At 38.3% G+C, this 15,226-nt stretch overlaps 1 protein-coding gene across 1 annotated transcript in view; it reads right to left on the bottom strand.

Annotated features, from left to right (window-relative positions):
- LOC124153224 (transmembrane protein 151A-like) overlaps positions 1 to 7,376 on the bottom strand; it is a 135,592-nt gene extending 128,216 nt beyond the window's left edge. Inside the window, exon 1 of the mRNA XM_046526323.1 lies at positions 7,269 to 7,376. Coding sequence (XP_046382279.1) covers positions 7,269 to 7,376 — 108 coding nt within the window. The remainder of the gene's footprint in view (positions 1 to 7,268) is intronic.
- Between the last annotated feature and the right edge of the window lie 7,850 nt (positions 7,377 to 15,226).

Below are 15,226 nucleotides of genomic sequence, written 5' to 3'. Positions count from 1 at the left end.
TTACTTCAGTGGAACTTGATTTTTTGGCTCGGAAGACCTTTTCACTAGACTATCTAATATACCGTTCCACAGCATTGTGCCTTGACACACATGCGTATTTAAAAAGAGAAAAAATTTCCCTTCGGTGCGAGAATTGCGACAATACCTTCAGGGTTAGTTACATACCGGACGATGGAGGATTTGCCAGTACTTTCAGGAAGCATCATATTTTAGAAATAACTGCGAGCTGTTGCAAATTCACCATTATGTATTATTTAAAATGATTTTCGACTATATGCTATAAGCATATGGACATTGCTGATAATCCTTTCACGCAAGTTAACCCTTTAAATAACATTATAATGTTTTTTATAAATATCTCCCTAAATAAACTGTTCCTCGCCGATTTTGCCATCGATAAGTGGAATCAAGGCACTAGAAAATAACTGAAAGAAAGAAAAGTAAATATGCAAAATAACCTCCACCATCCTTTACTGTATCGTCGCATTTTTTATTATGTATCAACGTTTTTTCCCCATAGCAGATTATATCTCATTTCACTTTTCTGTCCACTTTCATTTCTTTCCATATCTACTCAAAACACTCCCTAAAAACCCCGTATAACATTTATAAACAATCTTATAACAACAAAATTCGCTGAAAAATCAGTTTTCAACTCCGAAGATAATAAACGATCAATTGAGCTAGTGCTGAATTACGACTTAAGTTTTTATAGTTGAAAATATTTTATTTGATGAAAAATAAACTTCCGGGGGATATGTATGGACATTTTTGGGGGAGGAAGTATAGTGCAAAGTCCACACATTATATTAGCAGTTGTAGATAAAGGTTGAAGGCGATATCTCTATTTGCCATTTAGTTTCCTCCAGAAGTTCATAGAAAAATAACCAATCATTACAGAATAAATACTTGCTCATTAATTATATAAGAAACAGTAAATGCCATTTTATAAAAGGCACGACGCTACACGATGCACCCCATAAATCAAGTAGGTACCTGCTGCCTACACTGTTACACCAATACCACATGTAGTGTAGGCACACGCTCCGACTGCAGTTGCAATGGTTTTTGCGGATCCATGATTTGTGCCCATACACGAGCGTGCGGAGAGAACTCGATACAGAACTGTGTGAAATATGCGGTTTGCGGCTGAAGAGAGGGGCCCACTCCACCCCTTTGCTGCTATGCGACGGGGCGCGGGTGGTCGTCCCCGTCGCGCAGCTTAATTTTCAGTGCCGGCGTTTTTCCTTCGAATTTCATTTAACGGCTGCGGGTGGACGGGTGCTTTTTCACGCAGGACGAGACGTGATGGTGGGACTGAATGCTATCGGACGCATCTCCACGGTTGGTTTGTTTGTCGGACTGTTGGGGCGAAGATTGATCGACAACAGTGTTCGTAAGCGAATGAGGTAGGTGGGCTGTTGCACAGTAATTTGCTCCGTGTAGAAATGCGAAGGTTGATTATGTGTAGTGATGAAATGGTATTCATCAGTTTTTATCAGCAATATGACTGAAGTAAAATAAAATTCACTTACTCATTATTAACTTTGTGGTATTCCATTATAAGTTTTCTTGGATATTACACAATTACTTATGCCACTTATTTTTTACATAGCGCGACCCGGGTTTCGATGAATTATCATCATCTTCATATAAACGTGCGTCTGAAGATGATGATAATTCATCGAAACCCGAGTAAAAAATAAGTGGTATAAGTAATAGTGTTATATCCAAGAAAACTTGAAATAAAATAGCCTGAATATAGGAAAATCCGAACGCAAAGTTAAAGTATTTGGTATTTGGAGGAGGCTACCGATAGTTAAGGTCATTTGCACTATGAGGGAAGGATATGGAAGGAAGGATGGAGAGAAACCGGGCGTCGGAGTTCGCTTACTCTCATAGAACAGGTGCCAAGGGGACCGCGGCTTAACGTCCCATTCAGTCTCTTAACTTTTCATTGATTATAGGGCATGGCATTTGAAAGAGGCGACCGACAGCTGAGGTCATTTGTGCCATAAGGGATGGGTATGGATGAAAGGGTGGAGAGAAACCCGGTGTGGGCATCAGCTTACTCTAAACAAAAGGTGCCTTGAGGAACATGGCTCAACATCCCATCCGACGGACGGAGTGTGGGTGATGCGCTTGAAGAGTCCTCCATATTACATTCATGCAGGGATCGAGAAGTCTCTGAATATTCTCTGCACCGCCGGGATTTCAACCCGAGCCCATGGGGTGGGAAGCCAACACTCCAGTCACAACACCTACCCGATCCCCTCGTAATAAATTCCGAATGCAACTTAAAGTTGGAAAAAATAAATATCTTCTGAACAGGTATTTCGGCTGACTAGACAGTCATCTATGCGGAGGAGAATAGATGTAAGCTTAGACTAGCCCTTTACTCTTAGGTAAGCCCTTGGCGGGTAAAAACCTTATATTCTCCACATAAATGATTTACAAGTCAGCCTAAAAAAACACTTACGGGGATAATAATTGTTTCCATTTCTAATTAGAGAACGGATTTCTCGATTTTCAAACAATTTTCTGGAGCACAATCAGCTGAAGAGAACGCTTAAATTCTTCTCCCAAATATTATATAGGTAATAAATTGATGCTAAAGGTGGCATCGGCATTAAAACGATAACAAAAAATAATAAACATCCTATAAAAATTGTCTCTAAGCATTGCAAACGACTTTTATGCATCGAATCTTGGGCGACGGGTAGAGGATTAAACGTGTAAGAAACCCAAATTTTGTTCCAACAAGTAGAAAATAAGCGCACAGCGTAAAACTGAATAAGATGGACACCAGTAAGTCTTAGAATCGAAACAGAAAATTGAATACGTTGAATGTTAATATAGATCGAAGTGAACTGCATTGAAATGTGAGGGCACAAATGATATAATCTGTTTTAGCGGTAAGCGTTATTTTTCCAAGGTCAAAGAAATAAATTGGTCATTAATGGACTCATTGCCTATTTGAAATAAATAATAATTCAGCCATAATGACACTTTTCTCCGAGAAAATCACGGATCATGATTATCGTGCTGGTAAAAATTATCAGGTATTTATGCATTTTCCTCAGTATCTGTGAATTATATTGTTTTCGCAAAACACTTTCTAAGCATTTAGTTTAAGATTTATTTAGATCCATGCAAATATTTTCAACGAAATTTGACACCCTTAGTGTTAATTGCTTATTGAAATGCGGTGGAATGACCTATAGGTATTTATTATGTATCGTCTGATTTATGTCACCAGAGGAGTTGTTCCTGTTGCTGTTCAAACAAGCAATTTCCTCAAATACGAAAATATTTGCCTAGAATCCATTAGTTCCAGGTTTAGACTAGTCGTGACGGAAAAGTTAAACGCTACAAAATTACATCACAGCTGGGTCAGGGAAGAACGCTTTGATGTGACTAAATTTGTTTCCTTTTCACGCAAAAAAGGATTAGCACCAAAGTCGCAGAATAGTCTCCTACATCTCATAGGCACCATTTTCTGTGCCTCGATGTGGCACGTGTTGCTTTTTTTTCTCCCTAACCGCGTGATCGCGTGCCTACCGATTGTGTGTGTGTTCCTTTCTTTTATCCCCTCGTCAGCAGCCTTTTGCTCTCCGCGATGCGTTTGTTTTCGCGGATGAGAGCGCCGCTTTGCGTGCGTGGTAACATGAGAAAACGTTTTCCCTTGATGAGGGGGAGAGATAGAGAGAGGGTGGAGTGGTTGAGGCTTTGCTTTTTCGTTTGAAAATGCCTCCTCGTTTCCTAGCCACGTGACTACTCCTCCCAACCACATTCATCCGACAAGGGGAAAGAGACGACCTTTGCAGACCCGAACTGTCATGTTTTTTTGGGCGTGTCGAAAATTTATACGCCCTCCCAAAAGAGCAACACTTCAAGGATATAATTTGTAACAGAATAGATAAGATTAAGTGGGGATTTTGAGAATTGCTATCAAAACGTACTTACGTAGAGGAGAAAGACATGTATCGGACCTTTCAATGTTCTCCTATTATGGATAAACTAAAACGTATTGAATTTTCTAAGCAATGTGACATAAGATTCACAAGTCTCGCATGATAAAATTGTTATTCAATATAAATATTCCAATTCACCAGACACATCTACGGTTATTCACCCTTAAATGCACATTCAATGGCGTTAGCAGGACAAACTTCTCAAGCATTGCAGTGGATTCTGTAGCATTTCCTGTCTAGCCATAATTAACAGCTCCATTTTCTCTTGAAGTTCTACTTGACATATCTAAAAGTCGAGTAAAAACTCAATGAAATTAATGATAGTTTTAGGTCGCAATTTAGGGTAAAAATATAAAATATAAAGTTACGATCTCATGCAATTTTTAACCTATTTGTAAATAAAAATACAATTGAATGTTGAAAATATCGTTGAATTACAGAACTTATTACTATTGAGTACCTACTTAGTGAAATTTAGTCGGCTTTTTATATACATTCAGGATGAAATTAATAGATTAATGATGCCTTTCTGATTAACAATGAAACATATGTTGTGTCATTGTGATTATGCTTATAGCTTTTCAAGTCTTTTAAATTCATGCAATTTCTTGCGCTTTAGGATGGAGAAATTTATTTGCAGTTTTCAGCATTTTATGATTAGTGAAGGCAAAAATTACGTTCAGGTTGAAACCATGTGAGTGAGTGGTAATTCTTTTCGCTCTATTTTTCGCTATTTTTGAATGGCTATAACCAGGAATAGGAAACATTACTTTTTAAAATCTTCCTTATATTGTGATTAATGCATTTGCCTTAGAGACCATGTAAGCTAAATAATTTATTACACATCTCTAAGAGTTTAGTCATGGCGGAAAAGTTTCTATTTTTTCTAAAAGGATGGTAAGTCTCACTTTTCTGGTGTGGTTTTGGTGATTTCACTCAAGATGCCAGTTCGCGCTAGACGTTGGAATAAGCCATCTACATCTTCGTACTTCGTTTTCCACTTTATTGGAATAAAAATTCAATTAAATAGCATGACGCCTTTCCAGAAATCCGAATTCAGAAAAATGACAATTGTGTGTCGCAAGAGAAGAAAATCATGCATGAGTATTTTAATCTGTATAATTTTTTATTTTTTCGTGCGCAAATCGCTGTTAACTTGATTGCACAAATGTATCATTTGTCAGATAATTTGATCATATTTTCAACAAGTACATATACAAATTTGAAATGATTATTCATTGATAATTTTATCCTTAACTCATGCGTTGACTCATAAAAATGATGAGGCCGTGAAATGTCCTTCGATGTATGTGGCCTAAACATCAATACTACTGCGCTTGCACATAAGGCAGCTATTCGGTGTTCTATTATCGTTTTTTTTGAGTGAGCACGGGTGAAGAATGGTAATGGATAGACGAGGGAGTGAATGAAAGTAGAGAGAATAAAAGTCAGTGGAGGGAGGATAAAGAAAGGGTAAGATATGGAGTGTGAGTGAGGGTGGTGGTGTTGTGAGTCGCATAAAAGAGGAGGAGAAAGGGAAAGACGTTGCGAGAGGAATTTAATTTGTGCTTTCCACGCACAATGATCGTCTCTCTCCTTCTCTCTCTCACACGCCATCATATGCCATTCATTACGCTTCCATCCATTCTTCTGTTCCTACTACCCCGCTTGTTATGCCTACCATCCAACACCAACTCGACCGCCATCACCACACACATCACGACGACTCTGTGGTTTTAGCAAGAGGGAGGATGATCTCTCAGCACACTCGAGACAGACAAAGAGAATTAAGGATGTGTAGAAATATTTCCTTAGCCGTGAGCATGAATTTTAGTGGAAATTTGGCCATAAAATTTACACGTTAAATATATTACATTGCATTTCTCTGTTAAGTTGACGATAATGTTATTTATCTGCAATAATGTTATTTTTATAATAAAATGTAAAAAAAACTTAAAAATGTAAAAAAGTGGACTTTTAACCATAAACTGAATACTGGAAGTTACGTATCATACAGCATGTTAAACAAATTCCGTGAAGTCACGCCCGAAACAACGAATTATGTAATTTTTATTGGTAATTATGTTCAAGACATTGAAGACAGCGATATGCACTGAATTTTAATTAGAATATTTTGCATAATAGCCACATATAAAAATTAATTTGTTATGCAATATGTTGGTCTCAGTGGTGGCGGGGATAAGTCCTCGATTGCCACTCCGAAGGTTGCGGGTTCGAGTCCCACCTGTGTAGCCAGTGCAATGGTGGCTTTAATGTGTTTCGTCTATACGTTTAAGTTCCAATTTTACGGGGTATCAATTAATATGAGGAAGTTATTATTATTTTCTGCCATCAGTATTTATCTGGATAAAACCCTTTTTAATCGGGGTACACAATGCTATTCTATAAGCTGAATATTTTTCTCAATCGTGCGAGCAACAATTTTACATTTCGAGCGGTCGTTTTTTGGTTACTTTTCGCTCGGGCCTTTGTGCATGCGTTCATGTAATTCACGGATGTACTCGTTACACTTTGGGATACACGTGAATTAGGTTGTGCTATTTTTTGGCTTATCTAAAACTTGCTTAAAGTGACTGTGCTTTCTTAATGTAAGTTCTGTAATGTTTAGGCTGCTTATTCCACAGTTTAGCTCCGTCAGCTAGGAAATCGTCTCCAATATTATAGTGCTGTGTATTGGATTGTATAGATATTGTTTTAAGAGGATTCCAAGCTGACTTGTGTAAATGTTTATTAATGCTAGCGTTTGGTTTTAAGTATTTTATCAATAATAAAAATTTTATTTTAATAAAATACAATGGTCACTAATTTTCGTAATATTTATTTATTAGCATTAACTTTGATACATTTTTATATTCCCCAGTGCGATTACTTAATGTTGTAAGCTTGTGTTTTGTAAAATGAAAAGGCCCCAATCTCTAAGACACAAATGCATGGTATGTATTGTATTCTGTTCCTGCAAATAAATATATTTGCAGGGCATTTAGGTGGAGAGAATAGGGATAGGATTTGGCTTCAATACTAGCTGGGCTTATGGGTAAAAATGAATCGTTGCCCTCTTTATCGGTAGGTGTAAATAATTTTTAAAAATTCGATCAACAATAACGAATGCTGGCCTCGGATTTTTGTTACTGCGTAGTAATCACACGTCTTGTGTGTTTCCTCGGAGGCTGTGGTAAGGAGCTAGGTTCTATTGTTAGAGTAGATGGGAGAGAGGGAGAGAGAGGAGATAGTCTAGCATGGGGAGTAGAAGTAACACAGTGGCTCCAGACGCACCCAGACAGTCCTAACCGAGCAGCAGGCGCCGGCGCAGTGCGTATCATACACCGCCGCACCGGCCGTTGAGCACCCGACTGACATATCCTCATTAAAGTGGCACGTCATCTCGGGCGTGAAGGAGCGTCGTCGGGTGGTTGAATAAAGGGAAGGGAGAACGGGGAAGGGTGGGAGTTGGCGGTAGAGATGAGTCGTTCATGAATGATTCATTCAGAATGAACGATGCATGAGCATCGACCGAATGAGTAAAATAATTTTATCAGTTCGTATCCTTCAAAATGAACGATTTTTTTAAATCGAAGGATTTAAACCTTCCTAACCAACAGTAAATTTTGGGAGAAATTAAGTTTCATGACTTCTCATTTTCAACATGTGAAAATTTTCTGCTTAATCACAATTATTGTGACAGTAAAACATTTTTAAAATAATTTCGCCATTATACTTTACAGCACAAATGAGCACGTAGTTTAAATCATTGTTGAAAATTCATATATTTTTGAGGTTACTTAGAAGCAACATTGGGCTATAATGGTCTAAGAGAAGACTAACTCACCATAATTGTTACAAACGAGCGTTGATTTGGATGGAAAATCTGAAGATTTAACACCTGATCGGATCCTGTGAGCTCAGAATTACCGATTTTAGGTTATCTAAATATGAGGAAGTTTCGATCGGTTTTTTCATTCCGTCCACATAAAATTAAGTGAAAAAGTAGAAACTAACATTGGGTTTAATAGTTATTAAAATAGTTATTATTGACTGTTTATGCAAATAATAAGAATATCACCTTGCTCCATCACGTTAAACTAACACGTTTATAGGAGATGAGAAATTGCTTAAAATGGTCACAGTTATTCGTGAAGGTAGTGGTGCTCTTAGTGGCATGAATTGGCAATTGGAAGATTCGGGCTCTAATCCCGCCTAAGCAAAATAATTTTTTGATGTGGAACATTGGTGTGTTAAACTTCCACTCGCGTTGTAGATTGAAGAGTGATTATTTTAAGCTTGAGCGAGAAAAAGTTCATTTAGAAATGAAAATTCTTTATATTTCATAGACTTCAAGGTATCAACAATGAGGGACGACATTTTAACTTATTTTCACAGATAAGAGGAATTTTTGTGCCATCCAATAAATCTTGGTGATTTTCCCTACTGATTTCTGTTACTCATCAGCTGTATAAAGAGCCGAATCATCCAAATGAACCGGTATTCCCACCTCCTTTGGGAGGAGACGGGAAATGGTTTGGGGGCAGGGGGTTTGTGGCAGGGAATGCTTCAGAGAGAGAGGAGGAGGGTGTGGCCTTCAGTGTACGCACGCACTATGGGTCGCACCCTCGCACGGGGTCGCGTAACTCCAGCGATACGCTCACGCACCAGGGGGCGTCGGAGAAGGGGGTTGAGACGAGGAAATGAGGTCAGGTGACAAAAAAAAAAGAAAAATCGAAGAAAAAAGTCGCTCGTTCAAAAATACACGCATGCTGTTGATAGTCATTTTTTTGAGTGGCATCGGGCAGGCGTGGTCGATATCACTAACTCATACACAGAAGAACTTCAATTCCATCTTGATTTGTATTGTTTTACAACTATTATAATAATATTGGCCGGGACCATTGACGAAAGTGGCGGGATTAAAAATATATGAATTATTTGTCATGACCTTTATCAACAAAAATAGATTTTCGACTTAACAATAATTATGAACGTTCGACAATCCTGATATTGGAGCATGGCTGAGGGGAGAAAAAGTGGCCAAGTGTTAAAAAATTGAAAAATAAAAAGCTAGCACAAAAATACGCTGATATTTTTGATATTTAATGGTCGATGTGGCTACCTCCCATGCTGGAGAACTTGAATATAACTTTTATAAATATATATTTTATACATCTCTGGTGAATAGGGAGACACGTTCCGTTCAGTGACGGTGGGTTAACAAAGTTCATTTGAGTCTGCGTAAGAGGCTTCTACTGTACGTATCGTTTCCATATGTTGGCCCAAGGCGAAAACTTTATCCATAAATATTTTTTTGAAATGCCTATGGTCATAAGCAAGTAAAATGAGGTCGGATTTTCTTATTTTGAGAAAATTGCATACGTAAAGTTATTTGAACAGCCATTTCACTAAAATTTAGGTTTATGTTTTCATAAAAATATATCCGCGGAAATTCTCAACAAAAAAAAACATATCAAACTAATCAAAATTCGGAATTTCGCTTAATAATTACAAATACCTGTAAATCGATTTATCAATCGCAAAAAAATGTGTATTCCGCGCAAAATGTGGCGGACCACTATCGTTGACGAACAACCACATGGGAAGATGTAAAGCCAACATGGCGGTGTCGTCGTTACGTTAAAGTACGAATCAATAATTCTTTAATCATCTTCCATTTCTTTCGTGTGAGCCCGTCTTATTCGATATCAGCTAAATAAAGCTAGTTTTCATAGAAACGCCTCATAGCTGAGAAGCTAACTTTTTGAGAAGTTCTTAGTTGAGGCGGTGAGAAGGCAATGAAGACAGAAATTGATGAATGAAATATACAAAAACTCGGTGGCCAAGGGATACTAGTGGGTGTCTTTCTGTGCTGACATCGAATGAAAAATCAAATGTACTATTAAATATGAGGTCGATTTCCTTTGTTTTCTTTGCCTGATTTCTGTTCCTTACTCTATTTAGAAAATAAAACCACTTGTACCCTTTTGAATCTTCCACCCTCAATTTTAATGTATTGCTTATTTATTCAACATATCTTCCCTCACTCCCTTCGCTACATACCGCCCATGGCACGCCATATGATTACGTGTTCCTCTGTTCCCCGACTTTACATCACTCCTCTTACGCGGTGGCCTGAGGCTTCGATTCGTGTTGAGTGAGCGTGGCACGCATTGATGATTATGATGATCCCTATCGATTGCACATTTCATTCCCTTGCCTTTTCCCAAGAGGTCTATTTTACCTCTTGTGCCGTCAAGGGATTAGTTCGGCGTTTCCAATCGGGCTCAGAGTTCATGTCGTTCCCCTTGAGAGTTGTGGAACATTTAGAGGAGCCGCAGGAACTGTGATCAAATGGTGCAAAATATTCACTATATATACCAAGCCTGTATTATGCCTCCAGTCTTTTTAACTTATTCAAATATTTCCTTGACATACTGAGCACGTGAGAGGCCTACGTCCTTTGATGATTTCTTCTTAACTGGTAACTATGTTTTTAAGATCTTGTAAAAATTCTCGCAAATTTTATTCGTGAGCCATACTCACCAGGAATCTTTTCTCTATGAAAAATTCAGCTGGGGTTAACGTGTATTGATACTACATGGTTGTAACTTACTTGCGAGACTTTATGAGGGATGTGAAAACTTGCTAAAATTAACGATAGCACAATCCTTAACGTCTCTCCTGGGAGAAATCTTTCTATACAGATTTGGGTATTGTTGTGTTTTGTACGAAAATATTAAAATAATCAATGGTATGAGGTGCTACACTAGTTCCTTTCAGGAAAATTTTCAGGAGCCTACAATTTGGATATATTTAGGGCCTCAAGATATTCTTAATTCTGAGCTTGGTTTTAATCACCACTGAGACCTTCTATCTTCCTCCCCTCTATATCATTGCAAGGGATTTCTCTCCCAGGCCACGATTCCATTTCACATGATTATGCTTCATTGTGTTCACACGTGTAGTTAAAGTTACATGAAATCCCTGTGTGAATTACAATTTTTTCCAAAATGGATAACAAGTATTTCTCCATTGGAACACCTAACTTCATCTATTTTAAATAAATCCATTTATGAATCCTATTTTCAATTTGTATGAAATACTTATATTTAGAATGATATTATGAACGCTAAGTTAAGTGCTGGTAGGTTCTACACTTGTGTTAACCGTTGTCTTTACCTTTAGCTCAACAGTTGTATAGTCAATTTTTTCTTCCTACCACGAGGGCATTTTTTTTACAACCTCCGATGGGTCTTGATCAGAAGACGAAGTGATTGATTAAAAATTATTATTTCATTGCTAAATGTTGAGCACACTTGTGGTGTCTTTTCGACATAATCGCCTCGGCGATTGAGGAATTGGTCGTGCCTATGTACAAGCTTTACTATACCTTCCTTCTGGAATGTTGCCGCCAATGGCTTACAGTGAATCATGCCTTGTCCTGATGCTCATCGCCCGTTTGGAAACGCTTGCTATCTAGCCATATATTCATGTCAGCGTAAAGATGGAAGTCCCCCGGCACTAGGTTGGTATTGCACGGCTGGTGATCGAAAATATCCTATTAAAATTGCTCAAGTAGCAGTTGGGCTTCATCAGCGCTGAGATGACAGGCGTTGTCATGGATCAGAACACTTCCAGTCAAGTAAAGTCAGCATGTCTCTCCTTTTGTTTTGAATGGGAACGGACGTAATGTCTAACACTATTTCACACTCTAGCCAGATTGCATGAAAGAAAAACTCACTTTTATCGACATAAAGGTCAAGACAAGTCAATGCTGAAGCCAATGCGTGAGATTTCTGGCTGACTCTCCGCAGTGCACACTTGGCGGGAGAATCAATTAAGGCAGTGTAGTTAATGAGATTGCTACTAACCTTAAACTAACAGCTTACGGCAAGAAATTCCTTGAGCGTGTGGTGCGGAGGACGCGCAATTGCCTTACCACGCAGTACCTCTCTGTCGCTTGTATAGTGCTTTTCCTGAGCTATTAAAGGTTGAAAAAAAAACTCCCTCGTATTTCAAGTGGATAAACAATTTTATCATAGCACTGTAAAGATTTTCATCATCCATTCTAATTCCCTGCTCCCATGAGGACTATTCGATACCGTCCAGGGATTAGCGCGGCTTTCTCTACGAACTAGAATAGGGTTCATGTTTCTCTCCATCATGGGGAATTGGAATGTTGAGAGCAGCCACAGGGATGGAACGAGCAAGAGATGAGAAGTTCCCTCTTAGTGCCGGGGCAGGCCGAGTATGAGCCTATATAAAGCCTTTTCGGGCCGAGGCGTTTGACGGAGCAAGTGGATAGGGTCTTCATGAGTGGGAGTCGTAGAGTGAAAAAAAATGCTTCTGAGGACTAAGGGCATTCATTCCACACCCACCTTCTAGACCCTTGGACACCCCACAACTAGCACTTGAAGAACAGGGGTATATGGAAGTGGATACGTCGGCAAAAGCCTCTTGTTTTACGCGGACGGGGAATTTTCGACGTGGGAAGAGGAGGCGGTCCAAAAGTCGAGTAGTCGGGTGTTGCGGTGTGAACACTTGGCCGCTCTATTTGCATTTGCTCTGGACCCTTTGACCCTCAGCCTCTTGACCATCCTCCACCTCCATCGAACGCGTGGGATTCGTAGGAATGTGGAGTTAAAAGCTAAAGGAACGCAATCAACGTATTCAGCGTAACGGGACCAGTGAACGTGAAAAGATGGACTTCAGGATGAAGAGCAACTGTTGGGGCGTTTGGAAAGGCGATATTCTTATAGTCCTTTTACCTTGAGGTCAGTTAGGGTAGATTTAATCCTGGAGTTAGCCACAGAGCTTAGCAAGTAGCCCTTGTAAAATAATGCCTTCTCTAATAGCATTCGGTGATGATAAAGTTAAGGCACAAATATTGGAGATATGTCAAGAAATACGTTTTTTCTATCGGAAATATTGAAGTTGTTTTTACTGTAGTAAGTTTTAGTATCGATAGTATTACATTGCTGTTATACAAAGTGATTGCAGCATCATTTGCATTGACCTTACTATTTCTGTATTTGTGCTTAGTCGCGTTAATTTTCTCATAACTGAGTTACTAGTTTGCTAACGAACGTAAATTTTATTTTCCCTTTCATTTAATATCACGGCTCACTTAATAGTATCATTGTTATCTCGGATACATTTGTATGATTATTGTAAAATACATTTTTTCCGCGCGCTGGCAATCATTCCGGTCATCACCATGAGAGCCTACTGAAATTCAGAATTTTAAATATAATATCCGGAAAAGTGAGCGCAAATATGCCATTTTTTGAACGGCATGCGGTAAAGGACAATTAAAATGGCGTATTTTAAATACTGAAATGACATTTTTCACGGTGCACTGCAGACCTACAAGGTTTCAAAAAATCGTTCACACTTCAAGAAATGAATATGCATTTGAAGATATTTTAAAAGGTGCTTTTAAATTTACACAAAAGGGTGTTTTCCAACCCTTCCAGTTATCCTTGAACCACTGCTCTGTGCATCCATTTCCCCGCGACAAGAGAAATAGGTTACGGGAGAGAATGGAGTATATCCTTAAAATGTGACAGAGTATAAATCCTCGAATTCCCCAATTGCCCTTTCTCACCCTGGATTTTCAACACATTGAGATTAGATACAGTGCAATGATTCATATTTATTTAAATTAGATCGCTGGGACACGACTTGCCTTTTAAAATTTCTAGGTTTCAAAATATCGTCATAAAAATTTCGGCCTGAGTTGACAGCCACTGCAATACTGTTGTTTTTTACGCTTTCATCGTCATCATGGCACTGACCTCATAGGTGTTTCTTCAGATGAAAAAAAAACTTTGTAGTCACTTGGTACTGGGCCGGGACTGTATGGAGGATGATACAATGATCCCAATTAAATTGATCCCAACAAATGATATAATGAGGTCTTGAGTTCGATTGGCTGCGTGTGAACGCTTGTTTTTTTGAATATTTTTAAAACGGTATATTCTTAAAGAACACGCCTCGTAAATAAGATCCCTATAACACAGTTTGCAGTACAGAGCTAGTAGGTTTCAAAATGTGGGTAACACTTTAATTTATTTAAGAGATAAATATGAATTCTGCAGACATCTTTCAAATCTGCTTCTGAATATACACCAAACGGCGTTTTCCAGTTTTCCATTTACCTCTATATCACCGTCCACTGTTCCCGTTTTCTCGAGATAAGTGACAGAGAGAGAGAGAGGGACAATTTAATATCTCCTTTAGATGTGACAGCACATTAGTCCTCTAGTTCTCCCAGTCACATTTCCTCACACCCGGGCGACCTCGTTGTCTCCACAAGTGGCGGAAAATTTATTATCCACTGTTAATTACACGCCTTTTCATTCCACCTCTGACTCAAGTTGCTGGTCGCCCTTCTCGTGCGACCTCAAGTGCAAAAGGGAGGCTATTGTAGGGTCCTTATCTTTCCGCGGGGGGTCATTTTGTGTATCCTTGCTTGCGAGCCCAGAAAATGCTAATTACATTGACCTTTTTACCAGCAAAGCAGTTACGTTTCCCTTTGTAGTCTTATTGAAATGATACTAATTCCAATAAAATTGATGCAAGCAACCCAGCCTCTTAAAATTTCATCATTTATTACTTTTTATGCATGATGTGCCAAAGTACCTAATAAAACATAGGTAATTCATATAATTTCAATATTTTTATACTTTACTTTCCTTTACATAATTTTCATGTAATTTCAATTTTAAAAACACTGAAATTGTATGAATTTTTACGTATTCACAGTCGTAAAATTATTAATTTTAAAAACAGGATCATTTTTGGGGATATTGTGAGAATATTTTTTCATGCTATTAATATTTATCGAAGGTATAAGCGCGTGTTTCTTGGTATTTAGCTGCTTTCAGTCTGTTTTGACGGCAAGTAGTAATAGTAAGATGGAAATGGGAGACCACTGGCAAAATTAAATTCCATGGGGATAAGAGCGGAACTCAGGTGAAATGAAGCATATTACGCGCTTATATCTTCGATAGCGCTGTACAGTTTTATAATCCGCGGAGGCAGAGGTGGGATAAAAGCTATGTTTTTATCGTTTATAATATAGCGTTGTGAAAATACATTGTACATTTTTTCATCAATAATCTATCCAGTTTGATTTTTATGCTTAAACTTATGAGGAAATGTAGCCAATGTCAATACTACCAGTATAATGTGTGAAATGTTATTGAACTGTGGAAATATCAATTGACTGATACTGGATTTAA

Source organism: Ischnura elegans, chromosome 2 (genome assembly GCF_921293095.1).
Source record: "Ischnura elegans chromosome 2, ioIscEleg1.1, whole genome shotgun sequence".
Taxonomy (NCBI): domain Eukaryota; kingdom Metazoa; phylum Arthropoda; class Insecta; order Odonata; family Coenagrionidae; genus Ischnura; species Ischnura elegans.
Note: the sequence above shows the minus strand (reverse complement) of the source record. Positions and strands in the feature narration are given on the sequence as shown.